The 18,429-nt window shown below is 45.4% G+C and overlaps 2 protein-coding genes across 2 annotated transcripts; one reads left to right on the top strand and one right to left on the bottom strand.

The window, feature by feature from the left end:
* Positions 1-298: 298 nt before the first annotated feature.
* Positions 299-2,243, bottom strand: LOC128350122 (synaptotagmin-like protein 2). The gene is made up of 2 exons (XM_053307828.1): positions 1,772-2,243; positions 299-1,174 (listed from the first exon to the last, which is right to left on the bottom strand). The coding sequence occupies exons 1-2, from the start codon at positions 1,876-1,878 to the stop codon at positions 898-900; spliced, it is 384 nt and encodes a 127-aa protein (XP_053163803.1). The 5' UTR covers positions 1,879-2,243; the 3' UTR covers positions 299-897.
* Positions 2,244-10,232: 7,989 nt separating this feature from the next.
* Positions 10,233-15,287, top strand: LOC128350120 (synaptotagmin-like protein 2). The gene is made up of 3 exons (XM_053307827.1): positions 10,233-10,650; positions 11,248-11,453; positions 14,840-15,287. The coding sequence occupies exons 1-3, from the start codon at positions 10,544-10,546 to the stop codon at positions 14,983-14,985; spliced, it is 459 nt and encodes a 152-aa protein (XP_053163802.1). The 5' UTR covers positions 10,233-10,543; the 3' UTR covers positions 14,986-15,287.
* The last annotated feature ends 3,142 nt before the right edge of the window (positions 15,288-18,429 follow it).

The raw sequence follows: 18,429 nt of genomic DNA, 5'->3' as shown, positions 1-18,429 counted from the left end.
CCAACAGCCACTGTAGGGACAGTGTACTGGTCTGAAGAGGGACAGTTGCTCTCCCCCTGCTAAATGCAAGAGAACTAGACCACTTTCTAAGAGGTGCCTCTTTCCTCAGTTAGCATGACTGCTGCATTTCACCATCATCTTAAGCGACAAATTGAAACAAACTCTTGCACAAATATATCAATAGGATCATATAGTCAAGAATGACAGGGAATGCCCACTAAGATGCACTGGTTAGAAACATAGGAAGCTGCCATATACTGAATCAGACCGTTGGTCTACCTAGTTCAGTATTGTCTTCACAGACTGGCAGTGGCTTCTCCGAGGTTGCAGGCGGGAATCTCTCTCAGCCCTGTCTTGGAGATGCTAGTGAGGGAACTTGGAACCTTCTGCTCTTCCCAGAGCAGCTCCATCCCCTGAGGGGAATCTCTGACAGTGCTCACACTTCTAGTCTCCCATTCATATGCAACCAGGGCAGACCCTGCTTAGCTAAGGGGACAAGTCATGCTTGCAGCCACAAGACCAGCTCTCCTCTCCTCTCCATTGGCCATTCAGAAATTCCATGCAGTCCCCTTGCCATTTGGAAAGAACCAGTGCATTTTAGTGGGCATTCGCTGTCATTCATTTTAGGATGTCCTGACCCGAGTCCAGTGTACAACTTGCATGCTGATGGCTTCAGGTTCAACCCCTGAAATCATCCGGGCTATGTTAGTCATGACTACATCCTACTAAAATTAATGGGAAATTAATGGGAAATGAACGGTACTCATTGATTTCAATGGTGCAGAGGCCTGGCTTGCTGTGAATTCTAATTTCCGCCCAGCCACGCTTCTGAAGAGAAGCCCTTTCCATTTTGATTTGCGGTCCAAAACATGCCCTTTGGATGTCTGCTCTCCCTGTTTATATTTTCTGGGCAAGGAGAACATGTTTCATGTCGAAACTGGAATGAGGCGAAAGGGCCTCGTTATTACCTGTCCCAAGTCCCAGCTGGATCCCTCCCAGAAAGTGATTGGTCAGTTTCTCATGATCCCAGACGGTCAGCTCGACACAGGCATCCTTCAGATCTTCTGTATGAAAGCCGTCGTACACGATGGTGTGGTTAAACACCGGGTTGGAGTCCCTCTGGACAATGCGGGTCTTCTGGTAGCTCTTTTTACTGGTGTCTGGAAGAACGTAGCTTGCAAGGGAGAAAGAGCATTTGACATCAGGCAGAATGGCGACAGAGAAATGTCATCTTCCACTTATTTTTTCCAGTCATTCAGCTAAGCAAACAGAATTCAAGCCCTCCGGAGCCTAGCTATTACTATTTATTATTACTTTAATATCCACGATGGAACTTGGATCCCAAGCCAAGAGAGCGGAGTTCATAGTGGCAACATTTAACACACTTAAGAGGCCTGCTGGGATAAAAAAAATATCAAGAGATGATTGGAAAACGAGCAGGGAAGGCACCACCAAGTGAACCTCAAGTGGCAGGGAGTTCTACAGAGTGGGGGATCCGAAAAAGCTCTGTCCTGCATCGCCACCAACTGAGCATCAGACAGAGGTGAGAAACAAAAAGAGGGCTTCCCTCATGGATCTTATATGGTGGGTGGAGTCATGTTCAGATATGTTGGCTCTAAACTGCTTAGGGTTTAAAGTGGTAGGGACACCTCTGAGCATTTCTTTGTCAGCGAAGGTATGTGTGATGAATGAGCACCATGGAAGCATATGGTTGTGCTTGCTTGGGTCCGTGTGGGTATGAAATCCACCCCCCGCCCCATGACACACCTACCATTTCACAAAGGAGCCCACTCCGGAGGGACGTAACTGGGGCAGATCTTTGGTGTCCTTGACCCAGATATGGACCTCCCCAGACGGAGGGGTCTTTCGACCTGCCATGAAGGATCAAGAGACATAGTTGGTTGGTTGCCAAGAAGTATGGTAGCTTCCTTCATCCAAAAGTCTTAATAAAACAGATCCCAATGGACAGTAAAATGTGCTATAGTGGATAAACTGGGGCAGGTAGATTCCTGTTCACATCCCTGCTCATTAGCGGGGCTCACTGGTGACCCAGTTGCTCTCACTCAATCTCGCCTACCTTGCAAGGTTGTTGTGAGCATAAAATAGGAGGGAGACTGTGTGTACTGCCCTGTGCAAGGAAAACATGACATTGATAACAAGTGAAACCATTCTTTACTTTATAATATGGGGTGGGGCCATAGATCAGTGGCAGAGCATCTGCTCCGTATGGAGAAGGCTGCAGGTTAAATATTTGGCAGCATCTCCAAGAAGGGCTGGGAAAGACTCCTGCCTTGGAGAAGCCGCAGCCAGTCAGTGTAGACAATACTGAGCAGTAGTATAGGGGCATACCTGCTGTCAAAAACCATGTGCTTTTGTTTACAAACAAAAGCACGTGGCTGGAGGATGACGTCACAGTGACGTCACGGGGGGCGGGGGCTTGCAGCTGTCAAAATGCGCTTACGTCACCGGAAATACGTCATCGGGCTTTAGGAGACCCCCACGTGACCGGGAAGGGCCAGAAGTGGGGGACGCCCTTACCCCCGGAAGTCTGGCACCCACCCTACCACGCCTACCCCAGAATATGTCCAGACATGTCCGAAGGGGTGCATGTGACCCCTCTACGAGCACGCCTAGCCACCCTGGACCAATAGGAACAGGTTTCAGGCTCCGGAGAGGTCCGAGTGAGCGGGTGTGATAATGGTCGGGTGGCCATTTTGTGCAACTTTATTAGGCGAAAAGGCCCAGAGGAGACCCCACGTGGCAGGGAAGGGTCAGAAGTAGGGGTATGCCCTCACCCCGGAAGTCTGGCACCCACCCTACCACCCCTACCCCAGAATATGTCCAGACATGTCCGAAGGTGGACATGTGACCCATCTACGAACACGCCTAGCCACCCTGGACCAATAGGAACAGGTTTCAGGGTCCGGAAAGGCCCGGGTGCGCAGGCATGATAATGGTCGGACGGCCATTTTGTGTAACTTTATTGGGTGAAACGGAGTCAAGTGAGCCCTCTACGAACACGCCTGGCCATCCTGATTCAGTACGAATACACCGTTTCTCTCTGAGCCACTTTGTTTTTGCAGACCCACGGTTTGAGCGATCATGGGTTCCCCAGAGAGATCCTTGGAGGATATTGTACAAGAAACAATTGTAAATCCCTAGCCTGAGAAAGCATTCTATTAGTACAAGTTCTGATGATGAGAAGTTTCCACCAAAGTCCCCTAATTTCCTTTCTTCTGACAAATACAAACATGCACACATTTTTTAAAAGCAAGACATCTCTCTCTCTCACACACACACAGACACACACACAACATTTCTGGGATATATATCCTTTGGTTGCAAAGCTAAGCACACAAGGGTTACCTGGGAGTAAGCCCTCATGGGTTCATTAAGGCCTTGAGTTAGAAACTGTATAGAATGGTTGCAATCTGGACTGCTATGATTTAAATCACTTCACAGAACTTAGTTTTAATGATTTAAATCTCAATTTAAAACACCATTTCCTAGTAAAAGTAAAATTCTTGTTGTCTAATATAATCTTAGTACGTATTGAGAGATGTAATACGTATTCAGGGATCATAATGCTGTTTCATTCGGGCAACCAGACCTTGCATTTCTTTGTTGCACTCTTTGCATTTTTGCACACATGCCTGACTTACCCACATGTACAGAAACTTGATTAAAATACTCCCAAGTGAGGTCTCTTTTAAGCGTGCAACCCTGATAGGTGTTTCCCTTCTAAAATGGAGGATACAGCTGGAAAAGGTTTCCTCCATGTTCCTGTTGCTTGCCCAGATCTATTCCAACCTCCCCTGATCTCCTAGGCCTTCTTTGGTTGCAAAGCTAAGCACACAAGGGTTACCTGGGAGTAAGCCCTCATGGGTTCATTAAGGCTTTGAGTTAGAAACTGTATAGAATGGTTGCAATCTGGACTGCTATGATTTAAATCACTTCACAGAACTTAGTTTTAATGATTTAAATCTCAATTTAAAACACCATTTCCTAGTAAAAGTAAAATTCTTGTTGTCTAATATAATCTTAGTACGTATTGAGAGATGTAATACGTATTCAGGGATCATAATGCTGTTTCATTCGGGCAACCAGACCTTGCATTTCTTTGTTGCACTCTTTGCATTTTTGCACACATGCCTGACTTACCCACATGTACAGAAACTTGATTAAAATACTCCCAAGTGAGGTCTCTTTTAAGCGTGCAACCCTGATAGGTGTTTCCCTTCTAAAATGGAGGATACACTTGGAAAAGGTTTCCTCCGTGTTCCTGTTGCTTGCCCAGATCTATTCCAACCTCCCCAGATCTCCTAGGCCTTCTTTATCCCGATTCAGACACTGTTCTGTGGAGGTGTACACAAGTTGGTGTGAATTACTGTACCTGGGTTCATTTTAAAATTCAAACAGGGATACAGGCCCTTCAAGTGCATGGTACAGATAGGAAGTATAATGCTGTACCTGTGTAACATATGAATGACTGTACGTGTGCACAGATTTGTACCTGTGCATACACTCATTGTACAATTGTTGAACATAATGTGTGAATGGACCAACAAGTTCACAGAATATAATTAGGAGTTATTATTAATACTCTTGTTCATGATATCTTTGACCTATGTTCTTTAAATAAATAAATAGGTTTAAGGGGAAAAAATCCAATTTAAATTTTAAAATCTGATTAAAAAAAATAAATCATTGTTTTCTATCAACCCCAGCTGCAATTCTATGCAACATTTACTTTATCAGTTTTGAAAAATTAAGGCATATAGATCACAGCCCTGAGAGAGAATTTATGCTGAAGATCTCTCCTTTCAATACTACTACAGTCACCAAAGTTTAAAAAAACAACAAAATAACCTGCCAACAGCAAAACACACACACACACACACACAAACCCTTAGAATAATTAAGGACTATAGAGAGAGGTGCAGCTACTTAAATATTTTGGACTTGCCTGGTTTCTAAGCTATACCTGTTAGGTTGGCTCATAAATAGAAGGCAAGAATGTCAGATTTCTTAAAAATTAAAAACAAATATTTCTGTTTTAAAGACCCATTTCAGACAGGGTAGGTTTGAAATGATCCAAGGTGTAATTTCAGTTAAAATATCATTATTATTTTTTAAACCACCCTCTCGAGAGGAGAGCTGAGGAAGCTCGCAACAGGCTTTTCTAGATTTCTGAGTGTTACTAAGATTTGCTAGTGAAATTTTAGAAGATGAGGAAAAGGAAACGAAAAGAGAAAAGCTCCCAGCAAAAGCTGGACCCCCACCATAGCCACACAAACTGCAGATCCTGGAGTAGTAAAGTTGAGAGACAGAGGAGTGCATATGTTACTGAATTCAAAATGATGCCTGCAACTTATAATTAGGTGGGTAACAGGCCATCTGCAGGTGGATGGTGACCACCCCCCCCCCCGCATCCCTGGAACCGTTATAAAAGGGTGACAGGTAACTTTACATTACCCTCACCTGTAAAGCTAGCAAGAACACAGGTTGGGGTCTTTACTACCCAATTAGCAAGGCCCCCGGGATCTTCCTGGGGACTGGGGCCGGTTGGGATACGCTGTCCCACATAGCGGGTGTGTATGTGTGTACTGTTAAAACAGATAACCCCCCGCCCCCGAACAGGGGTGGGTGTTCTTCAGAAATGCCTGCTGCTTCTTCAGAAGAGAACTGTTGGGAACCCGCTGCAGGTCCAACATCGAACGCCAAGCCTCCTCGAGAAGCTCCGCTGTGGGTAGCCCGCTCTTTGGGGGTGGCATTCGGGCCAACATCAGAAGCCTCACTTAGAGAGGACCCATTCTGGGTTTCACACTGTTCAGTAAAAGCATTCTGAGGACCGGGGCCACTAGGTGACTCCTCGGATGGTTCAAATTCATCTGAAGAATCAGAAGCATTCCTATGCCCTCCTGGCTGGCTGCTAAATGTGTTCCCTCTGCTTTTGGGCCCCTATGCGTGTGCATGTCCCCACCCCACCCCTCCCCTCCCAATGTGTGGTGGCACAGGAATACATGTACTCATTTTTTGTTAATTTCTGAAACTTGAAGGCCTCAGACAGATCATTATAGAGTTTCAGGACTGTCTTCTGGTAATCTTCTGTCTTCTGGCTTGTTAAAAAATCTGCACAGCAACATTGTTAAGGACATAAAGAAAACTAGCCATCACCCACAGCCATTCATCAAGGTCTTTCCCACACACCATGAGCTTTGGTGAAGCGTCAGCATTGCCTGGCTCCTCATCAGCCAGTTCTAAAAAACAAGAACATGATAAAGTTAGAAAACTATACGACAGCCCGCCCCACAAGGTGGTTGTAATTTATTTATTAAGATGTGTATACCCCCACCCCTGCACTACTCCCCCCGACAAGGTGGTTGTAATTTATTTTATTAAGTTATGTACAGTATACCCCCACCCCTGCACTACTCCCCCCGACAAGGTGGTTGTAATTTATTTTATTAAGATATGTACAGTATACCCCCACCCCTGCACTACTCCCCCCGACAAGGTGGTTGTAATTTATTTTATTAAGATATGTACAGTATACCCCCACCCCGACAGTACTCTACTGCTCGGGGTGTATCAGAGGCTCTTATTTCAACAGGGAGCATTTCAACAGGGAGCAAGTCCAGGGACTGCATCGGAGAAGCCCCAAACAGCCGCCAGAAGAGTGGGCGGAAGCCGCAGGCAAACAAGAACATTAATAAAACAGCTACAATGTAAAATAAGTCTCATAAAGTTAAACAAATTAAACTAAACAAGTTAAAAGACCAGACTAAAACCACAATTTTTAAAGTTTCAAATTGAAAGTCAACTATCAAAACTACACCCTCTTTAAAAGTATGCATTTTTAAAGGGTTGCTAAAAACACCAAGTTTTTTAAAAAAATTCTGAATGTTTTAAAACTAGTGCCCCCCAGGTGAGACACGAACACACAACCATGGGTTGTGTTTTTGTACAAATACCCTATGCTATCCATTGCGCGTGTGGAAAAATTCTATTTATTAATAACTTTCTAAAAGTCATCTTAAAAACCTTGGGTTTTCAAACATTGGTGGAACACACATTTTAGAAATCTATGTTCTACACACGGCTTTTAAAACTAGAACCTGTTCACTTGGATGCAGAGCTAGAGGCCTTGTAAAAATACTTAAGAACCAGGCAAAAGAACAAGCTAGCTCTTGAACACAGGGCAGTCAGAGTTATTATATGTCTTTTCTGACACCACACTCACTGGAGAAAGTAATGAATGAGTAACACAAAGGGCAAAGTTTCATGTAAAGTTACACATACAACATAAAGAACACAAATGAATACAGAGTTGTAAAGTATAAAGAATATGATATTCTACATAGAGTGTCAGACACAGTAGTGTATGTACTTGAGAAGGCACATTTCCATATCATAGTTTAGGGTTGTCCAAGACCATGGGTAGATTGTGCTCACATCTGAAAAAACAAAGTAACAATTTCAATGTGGTTGCTAAATGCTCAGTGTAAAGTAGTAATTTTCCATTAAAATAAACCCGTTATTTCCTCAAGGTGCGGATAACTATCACTTACTGTAAGCCCCCCCCCCGCCCAAGGGAGCGCTGTGCAGGTATGGCTGAGCATACCTAATAGTCACAGAACATCACCCTAAAACTCTGCTCCTCCAGAATAGGAAGCTATAGTACAGCCATGTGGCAGGCGGACCAACACATGGCTTTTTTTCTGCAAATGGCTGTTTCTACAGAGAAACAATATGTAGCAGGCTACTCTGCTCCACTCTGTGGAGTTCTCTCTTTTGCCCTAAAGAATTAGTCACTCCTTCAAACCAAAACATTCATCATAAAACTTTTGTGGACCAGAATCTGCAGCATCACAGGCATCTGATGTATGGGATTGCTGATCCACAACAGCTCATGCTGAAACTAGAAGATAAAACATGGCCTCACAGCAGTTTGGGGGAAACATTTGAAACCCACATGCCTAAAATTCAAACTGGCAAAATCAAAAATTATTTATTTATTAAATTTCTATACCACCTTTCATTAAAATAATCTCAAGATAGTTCACCCAAAAAGTTAAAACAAGACTACAAAAATTACACAATTAAAATATTAACTAGAATATAAAAATACTGATCTGATTAAAAAAGAAAAACAAGCACAATATAACCGTAAAAGATACAGAGCATCAGCAATGGAAACAAGCATGTAAAAGCCTGGGTAAAAAAAAAACCCTGCAGGCCTGAAATTGAAACGGGGGAGGGAATAAATCCAACACAGGGTTGGGGAAGCTCTCTTTACCTGAGACCCAGACTTTATATCCCAACACTTTCAAATATACAGGTTCCGTTTTTAACCTTGTCTAATTAGCTGTGTGCAAACTACCACCCCACTCAATCCCCCAAAACCTGAATATGCTATTTATTGCTAAATACATATGCTATTTTATTGGTGAAGGTGATTAGAACTGCCTGGAAAAGGGGCAGGGGTTGGGGGCAAAGAGAATTCATGGTGGATTAAAGCAAAATTAAACACACACACACACACAGACAACAACATCTATAGAAATAGATGAAGACTACACTAAGTCTGAGATATTAAAAGCAGCAATAAGACTAAAAAAATGCACTGAGCTTTACAGTTAAGGTTGCAATCCTATACAGACTTACTAGGGAGAAAATCTATTGATACTGATGCTACTTACTTCTAAGCAGGCATGCATAGAATGATTTTGCATTATAAAGCCAAATAAATAAATAAATAAATAAATAAATCCTTAAGGATGCAGACTGCAAAAGTGACAATTTTAAATTAACACAGGGGCTTATTATTATTTTTACTGAGAATAGGAGATTTGCTACTTACTGCATGGTGGAATTTCAGGAGAGAGAAAGCTTTCTGTGGGCCACATGCTTTCAGCCACCTGGCCCACGCCTATGCAAACTTGGTGGGATGGCCCTTGATGGAACAATGGGCTTATCGGGTGTGGTGTTTCAAGAGAGAGAGAGAACTTGGTGGGATGGCTCTTGATGGGACAACATGATGGGGTTATCTGGTGGTGAACTCATCTCCCTTCAGGGACCCTCATTCTTCAGATAAAGAGCCTTGAATTTTAATTTATTCCTTCAAATAAATTTCCTTGAATTTTAAAAGTCTCCGTTTTGCACTTTGAGTGTGGTGAATGGGGAGATGTTAAACTGAGGGGCGAGGGGAGAGACCATGTGTGAATCATTTGCTGTAGTGTGTATCATCTGCTGCAAATTGGGATGCTTTTTAAAAAATAAAAGCTGGTTTTTAAAGGGAGGGGTGGGGTGGGGGTAGATCATCCAAAATTAGTACAATGGGATAACTTGTGCAGTTCCTATAAAACCCCTACAATGATGGGATTTCCAATCTAGGATCCTCTAGTCTTTATGAAATTTGTTGTCATGTTCTGCATACAGACTAGAGGATCCTAGATTTGCATCCCAATTTGCAGCAAAGGTAATATCAGTTAGAAAAATTCCACACACTACAACCTTTCCGGACCCTGAAACCTGTTCCTATTGGTCCAGGGTGGCTAGGCGTGTTCGTAGATGGGTCACATGTCCACCTTCGGACATGTCTAGACATATTCTGGGGTAGGGGTGGTAGGGTGGGTGCCAGACTTCCGGGGTGAGGGCGTACCCCTACTTCTGACCCTTCCCTGCCACGTGGGGTCTCCTCTGGGCCTTTTCGCCTAATAAAGTTGCACAAAATGGCCGCCCGACCATTATCACACCCGCTCACTCGGACCTCTCCGGAGCCTGAAACCTGTTCCTATTGGTCCAGGGTGGCTAGGCGTGCTCGTAGAGGGGTCACATGCACCCCTTCGGACATGTCTGGACATATTCTGGGGTAGGCGTGGTAGGGTGGGTGCCAGACTTCCGGGGGTAAGGGCGTCCCCCACTTCTGGCCCTTCCCGGTCACGTGGGGGTCTCCTCAAGCCCTTCCGATGACGTATTTCCGGTGACGTAAGCGCATTTTGACAGCTGCAAGCCCCCGCCCCCCGTGACGTCACTGTGACGTCATCCTCCAGCCACGTGCTTTTGTTTGTTTTGCCCCTATACTACTGCTCAGTATTGTCTACACTGACTGGCTGCGGCTTCTCCAAGGCAGGAGTCTTTCCCAGCCCTTCTTGGAGATGCTGCCAAATATTTAAACTGCAGCCTTCTCCATACGGAGCAGATGCTCTGCCACTGATCTATGGCCCCACCCCATATTATAAAGTAAAGAATGGTTTCACTTGTTATCAATGTCATGTTTTCCTTGCACAGGGCAGTACACACAGTCTCCCTCCTATTTTATGCTCACAACAACCTTGCAAGGTAGGCGAGATTGAGTGAGAGCAACTGGGTCACCAGTGAGCCCCGCTAATGAGCAGGGATGTGAACAGGAATCTACCTGCCCCAGTTTATCCACTATAGCACATTTTACTGTCCATTGGGATCTGTTTTATTAAGACTTTTGGATGAAGGAAGCTAACATACTTCTTGGTAACCAACCAACTATGTCTCTTGATCCTTCATGGCAGGTCAAAAGACCCCTCCGTCTGGGGAGGTCCATATCTGGGTCAAGGACACCAAAGATCTGCCCCAGTTACGTCCCTCCGGAGTGGGCTCCTTTGTGAAATGGTAGGTGTGTCATGGGGCGGGGGGTGGATTTCATACCCACACGGACCCAAGCAAGCACAACCATATGCTTCCATGGTGCTCATTCATCACACATACCTTCGCTGACAAAGAAATGCTCAGAGGTGTCCCTACCACTTTAAACCCTAAGCAGTTTAGAGCCAACATATCTGAACATGACTCCACCTACCATATAAGATCCATGAGGGAAGCCCTCTTTTTGTTTCTCACCTCTGTCTGATGCTCAGTTGGTGGCGATGCAGGACAGAGCTTTTTCGGATCCCCCACTCTGTAGAACTCCCTGCCACTTGAGGTTCACTTGGTGGTGCCTTCCCTGCTCGTTTTCCAATCATCTCTTGATATTTTTTTTATCCCAGCAGGCCTCTTAAGTGTGTTAAATGTTGCCACTATGAACTCCGCTCTCTTGGCTTGGGATCCAAGTTCCATCGTGGATATTAAAGTAATAATAAATAGTAATAGCTAGGCACCGGAGGGCTTGAATTCTGTTTGCTTAGCTGAATGACTGGAAAAAATAAGTGGAAGATGACATTTCTCTGTCGCCATTCTGCCTGATGTCAAATGCTCTTTCTCCCTTGCAAGCTACGTTCTTCCAGACACCAGTAAAAAGAGCTACCAGAAGACCCGCATTGTCCAGAGGGACTCCAACCCGGTGTTTAACCACACCATCGTGTACGACGGCTTTCATACAGAAGATCTGAAGGATGCCTGTGTCGAGCTGACCGTCTGGGATCATGAGAAACTGACCAATCACTTTCTGGGAGGGATCCGGCTGGGACTTGGGACAGGTAATAACGAGGCCCTTTCGCCTCATTCCAGTTTCGACATGAAACATGTTCTCCTTGACCAGAAAATATAAACAGGGAGAGCAGACATCCAAAGGGCATGTTTTGGACCGCAAATCAAAATGGAAAGGGCTTCTCTTCAGAAGCGTGGCTGGGCGGAAATTAGAATTCACAGCAAGCCAGGCCTCTGCACCATTGAAATCAATGAGTACCGTTCATTTCCCATTAATTTCCCATTAATTTTAGTAGGATGTAGTCATGACTAACATAGCCCGGATGATTTCAGGGGTTGAACCTGAAGCCATCAGCATGCAAGTTGTACACTGGACTCGGGTCAGGACATCCTAAAATGAATGACAGCGAATGCCCACTAAAATGCACTGGTTCTTTCCAAATGGCAAGGGGACTGCATGGAATTTCTGAATGGCCAATGGAGAGGAGAGGAGAGCTGGTCTTGTGGCTGTAAGCATGACTTGTCCCCTTAGCTAAGCAGGGTCTGCCCTGGTTGCATATGAATGGGAGACTAGAAGTGTGAGCACTGTCAGAGATTCCCCTCAGGGGATGGAGCTGCTCTGGGAAGAGCAGAAGGTTCCAAGTTCCCTCACTAGCATCTCCAAGACAGGGCTGAGAGAGATTCCCGCCTGCAACCTCGGAGAAGCCACTGCCAGTCTGTGAAGACAATACTGAACTAGGTAGACCAACGGTCTGATTCAGTATATGGCAGCTTCCTATGTTTCTAACCAGTGCATCTTAGTGGGCATTCCCTGTCATTCTTGACTATATGATCCTATTGATATATTTGTGCAAGAGTTTGTTTCAATTTGTCGCTTAAGATGATGGTGAAATGCAGCAGTCATGCTAACTGAGGAAAGAGGCACCTCTTAGAAAGTGGTCTAGTTCTCTTGCATTTAGCAGGGGGAGAGCAACTGTCCCTCTTCAGACCAGTACACTGTCCCTACAGTGGCTGTTGGCTGGCGTCTCTCTTGTGTCTCTGTGGGGCAGGGAACCATCTTCTCCTTGCTTTTGCTATGAAAGCTGTTTGGGGAATTTTTCTGCTCGAGAAGCAGGGTAGACAAGTGAGGGGGATAAATAAGAAGTGGGGCAAAGACCAGCCTTGCTGAAGGGGCCCCTGCTGACTGGGCCGAAGGGCACCTTCTCAAAATGGCGGCTCTCTCGTATCCCACAAGAGGGGGAGCAACTGTCCCTATTCAGCCCAGCCCAGTGTCCTTCCCAGTGGCTGTTGCTGGCGTCTCGTTGGTGTTTCTTTTTCGCCTGCAAGCCCCTTGGAGGCAGAGAACCATCTACTCATGCCTTTTGCTGTGGAAGCCCCTTTGGGAACCTTTTCTGTGGAACGGCAGAGGGGAAAGCTGCTCCATAAATAATAAATGAGCAGCCCCCCTCAGGCAAAGGTCGGCCTCGTTAAGTACCTGCTGACCAGGCTAGGGGGCACCTTCTCAAAATGGCAGCTCTCTTCCATTTAGAGGTGCTGTCCCTGTCCAGCCCAGCCTAGGTGGCTGTTGCTTGGGCTCTCCTTTGTCTTTCTTTTTAGACGGTGAGCCCCTTGGGGCAGAGAACCATCTTCTCACTCCTGTTGCCTTGGAAACTGCTTTGGGGACTTTTCCGGTGGAAAAGCAGAGGGGACAGCTGCTCAGTGAATAATGAATGAGCGGCCCCCTCAGGCAAAGGTCGGCCTCGTTAAGGGGCCTCTGCTGGGCCAAGAAGCGCCTTTTCAAAATGGCGGCCGGGGAGAGCAGCTGGCCCTATTCAGCCTAGAATAGCATCCCTCCCAGTTGCTGGGGGTCTCCCTTGTGTCTCCCTCCCTTAGATTGGGAGCCTCTTTGGGGCAGGGAACCATCTTTTCTCCTTGCTGTTGCTATAGAAATTCCTTTGGGAACTTTTCTGTGGAAAAACAGAGAGGACAGCAGCTGCTCAGCGAATAATGAATGAGCAGCCCCCGCAGGCAAAGGCCGCCCTCCTTCAAGGGGCTCCTGCTGACTGAGCCAAACGACACTTTTCCAAAATGGCGGCTCTCTTCCATTCAGCAGGAGGAGAGTAGCTGGCCCTGTTCAGCACACAAAGTATAGCAGCCTTCCCAGTGGCTCTTGCTAGGATCTCTCCGCGTCACCCACCCCTCTCTCTCAGGTTGTTTTAGACCATGAGCTCTTTTGGAGCAGAGAGCCATTTCCTCATCCCTTTTGCTATGTAAACTGCTCTGAGAACTGCTGTGATATATATGTGCTGCAGCTGGGGACAATGGGAGTTGTAGTCCACCAACATCTGGAGAGTCTCAAGTCGGCCATCCCTGCTTCCGAGACCAGTGTCGTTGAGCCTGGAAGAGCCTGTGGGTTAAATGAGTGGCCTTGAGTAACAGGGTTGCCAACCCTGACTGGAGCTCTTCCTGCAAGGTTCCCCCTGCTCCCATTTTTGTAATGCAATATCTGTCACCACACCAGGCCAGAAGAACCTCCAGGATTACTTTCAGTAGTGGATCCTGGAGGGCAGGGCTGGCAAACCTCAGGTCGCTCAAGAAAAACAGCTAGATCTAACCGCTGTGACTATACTGTATTTACCTGAATACAAGACTAGGTTTATTCCAAGTATTTTGATCTTAGAAATCAGGAGGTCATCTTCTATTCAGAGTCCTGTTATTTTTGAGTCAATGTAGGTATAACTTGAATGTAACCTCTACTTTTTAAGGGGATCGTCTTAAATTCAGAGTCATCTTCCATAGGGTATTTCCATTTTAGACAGTCAATGGTGCTTTTCTTCTGTGTTTGACAAGAAACACCATTAAGGGAGGAGAGCTGGTCTTGTGGTAACGAGTATGAATTGCCGCCTTTGCTAAACAGAGTCCACCCTAGTTTGCACTGAATGGGAGTCTACATGTGTGAGCACTGTAAGATATTCCCCTCAGGGGATGGGGCCGCTCTGGGAAGAGCACCTGCACACTTGCATGCAGCAGGTTCCATAACTCAGTGGAAGAGCATCTTTTTACTTGCATGCATAAGGTTCCAAGTTCTCTCCCTGGCAACTCCAAGACAGGGCGGAGAGAAACTCTGGCCTGCAGTCCTGGAGAAGCCGCTGCCAGTCTGTGTAGACAAGACTGAACTAGATGGACCAATGGTCTGACCCAGCCTGAGGCAGCTTCCTATGTTCCTATGATACACACAGTCCTACCATGAACGTGACTGCTTTCAGCAGAGATTATGACCTCTCAAAAAAGGAGCACGATCATAGGTTGCCCCTTTTCATAGCCGCTGACATGTAGACAGCCATCCAAATACAAACCTGGGCAGACCCTGTTTAGCAAAGGGGACCATTCACGTTCTCTACCCCAAGACCAGCTCTCCTCCTCCCCGAGGCTCACTTGTTTCTTGTTTCTTTCAAAGGCTCCAGCTATGGGATTGCCGTTGACTGGATGGACTCCACACAAGAGGAGGTCGCATTTTGGCAGGAAATGATGACCACGGCGAATGAATGGATTGAAGCGTCCCTGCCTTTGCGCTCTCTGGCTGGAAAAAGGAAGCTGAAATGAACAGCTGGCAGCAGCCCACAGAGGAACGGAGAACCGTTTACACAGAGAAGAGGGCCAATGCAAAGCTGGCTGACCTCAGGATTGCCTGTGCAATGCACTTCGAAAGGACAAGGTATTATTACTCATCCCAAGAGAGGACTGAGCGGATTTTACATCCCAGCTAGCTGAAAGACCTGCTGCTCGTCACCTCTCCATCATCTAGACCTTAGATTTTATTCGACTTTGGGTTTGTACCCAGAGAGCAGGGAAGAAATGGTGTAAATATGTTTATAGTTTATTTTATTACAGTGTCCATGATGCTGTTTCGTTTGTGCCTCCCCATAGAGGAAGTTATGACAAAACTTTGGCTAGTACAGCCACCAGTACACACAGTATCACAACAAAGTTGAAGCAAACCATGATGCAAATGAAACATGAAAAATCTGTACTAGGATATGCCTGGGTTACCAGCTCTCCAGGATCGACTGAGGGTTCTCCAGGAGCTGGCATTCATCTCCCATCCACATGTTATGTTCAACACTTGTACAGGTGCACAATGTATACAGGTACAGATCTGTACACAGGTACACTCATTCACATGTTATGCTGAACACAGGTACAGAAGTACCTCTCTATACCAGGCATTTGAAGGGCCTGTATCCAGGTTCACTTTTGAAAGGAACAAAGGGACAGTACAGTCATTCACACAAACACATGTACAGCATAATGTTTGAATCGGGCTCAGAATGCTGAAGATTTTAATGGTTTGATATAATGAAAAATATTTCATTAGCGAGTCTCCAGGAAGCACTTCAGTCTGCTATCGGACCACAATCCCATTTCTGACCGTTTGTGTGCTGACCCCTGGAAACAAGTGTTGAATACAGTCTAATCCAACAAGGTACTTCCTACATTCTTAAAGGGGAAGGGGCATACCCCAAGAGGGATCCCTGTGGGATTTTAAAGACAAACAGATCTATTGGGGTCCCTGGTGAAAGAGCCTCTTGTCCACAAAAACATTTGTTGCAATAAATTCACCAGTCTGTCTGACTGGTACAAGATTGGAGAAGGTCCAAGGTTGAAATCATTTAATGTTGGGGTACTGTAACAGACTTCACATGGCTACCCCTCAAGAATTTAATACGGGCAACTTACACCTTAACTGCTGCAAAATCCTGAATGCCTGTGTTCTTGCTTCGTAAGTTTAGACCACAGAGAATCTAGTAAGGGGGCCGGGTGACAGGCCACAGAAGAATTAAGCCTTCCTCTGCTGTAAGAGTTCTCAGCCGATGCCATTGTAATCCCCATATGTGGTTGGACTGCAATTGTCACCACCATGGTGGCTGGGGATGATGGGAGTTGTAGTCCCAACAGCTGGGGACCCAAGGCTGATAAACCCTACCTGACTATATCCTAACTGGCTGCAGTGGTCTTCAAGTGGGGGCCTTTCCCACCCCCACCCACCTACTTGAAACTGTATATTCAGTCATAGGAACATAGGAAGCTGCCATATACTAAGTCCAACCATTGGTCTCTCTAGCTCAGTATTGTCTACCCAGACTGGCAGCGGCTTCTCCAAGGTTGCAGGCAGGAGTCTCTCTCAGCCCTACCTTGGAGAAGCCAGGGAGGGAACTTGGAACCTAGATGCTCTTAGCAGCTGCATCCTTTGAAGGGAATATCTCACAGTGCTCACATGTGGTCTCCCATTCAGACCCTGCTTAGCTAAGGGGGCATCATGTTTGCTACCACAAGACCAGCTCTCCTCTCTATATGATGTCTGCAAAGAATGGATCTTTGACAAGCCAGGCATGTTCTCTCTCACTGAGTTGTGGTCTCTCCTCTGGCATCCAAAGGCTTTATTTATTTGACAGAGCTGTGCTCTTTAGTGGACGCATTAAACGTCATTACTCAGATTTCCCTTCCTTCCTTGCCGTTCCTGTTAAGGCAAACCTATGCAAATAACTCTCTTTGTAACGGGTATGTTCATATAACCAAGATGTCCCTTACCTTCATCAGGGGCAAATATTTGGCACTTTATTCTGTTCATTTCATAATCTGCGTTTCAATGAACTCTAATTTAAGAGAGAGTGCTTTATAGGATATTAATTAATATTTAATACTGTGGTTAATAGTAATCACAGTAGCAGATGACGCTGTCCTTCAATCTCTTTGCAGGATGATCAGGCAAATACGTGGCAATACCATCTCTCTTTTACTTTAACAGTTGAAAACACTTTATAAACCCGCAAAATAGGTACTGGTCAATGTCATGAACAGGCCTGGAAGGCTTTTGACAAGTGTGAAGATACTGTCCTTGTTCTCTACGCTTCACAACCTGGCTATATGACTTTTATGCATTTCACTGGGAAGCAGGAAAAATGTTTCTTAATGCTGTAGGGCCTTGTGCCTTACACCTATGAAAACATGTCTTGATGTTTAACTTATACATAATAAACCAAAAGATTTTGTTTGTCCTTCTCAGTTCTTCATTCTGAAACACTTTGCTATTTTTTTTTCTCCACTGCAAACCTGTATTAATGGTCTGCAACATGCAGACTGGATCAGCCAGACACATCTTCAGACGGTAGAGCTCCATCATCTATACCTTAGATTTTATGTGACATTGGGTAGATGCCCAGAGAGCAGGGAAGAAATTGTGTAAATATGTTTATAGTTTATTTTATTACAATTGTCATGAGGAAGAGCGGGATATAAAAGGTAATACATACATACATACATACATACATAAAGTGGTGTTTTGGGGTCCCCAACCCCATCCAAAAGAATTGTCCCTTTTCTAAGCAGGAGTCACCTTGGTTTGCATTTGGATGGGCAATTGCAAGTGAATGCTGGAAGATATTCTTCTTAAGGGATGGCCCCATAGCTCCATGGAAGAGCATCTGCATGCTTGCGTGAAGAAGGTTCCAGGTTCAAGCCCTGGTAGCATCTCCAGAAAAAGACTGCTGCCTGAAATTCTTGGAGAGTTGCGGCCAGTCAGTGTAGAATGTAGACAAATCTTAGCTAGATGGACCAATGGCCTGACTCGGTGAATGGCAGTTTCCAAGAAGGTTTGCCCCAGTCAATCATCTTCTGAATTCTGGAAAATAAAAGGTGAAGGAAATGATGATGAAGGGAAGGATCCTGGCTGATATTCAGAGCAAGGAAGTATTGGTGCAGTGAAAGAGCAGTCCAGTGCAACTTGCCTAAAAAATGCCCACTGCAGTGGGGAAGCAGTACTTTTTGACACTCCCTTTCCCCAGGATGCCCTCAGTTAAGGTTACCAACAGGGTGACGTAACCTCAGGGCAACTTTAATTGTAAACCGCCCGGAGACTCAAGTTTTGGGCAGTATAAAAAATGTTAAACAAACAAACAAACAAACATAAACCTTGTACACTGATCTGGGCTTCTCAGAGGAAGGGCAGAATATACATGTAAAAATAAATAAAATAAACCGCCCCTTATT

This window comes from Hemicordylus capensis, chromosome 3 (assembly GCF_027244095.1).
Source record: "Hemicordylus capensis ecotype Gifberg chromosome 3, rHemCap1.1.pri, whole genome shotgun sequence".
Classification (NCBI taxonomy): Eukaryota; Metazoa; Chordata; class Lepidosauria; order Squamata; family Cordylidae; genus Hemicordylus; species Hemicordylus capensis.
The sequence above is the reverse complement of the archived record's forward strand: the minus strand, read 5'-3'. Positions and strand labels throughout refer to the sequence as shown.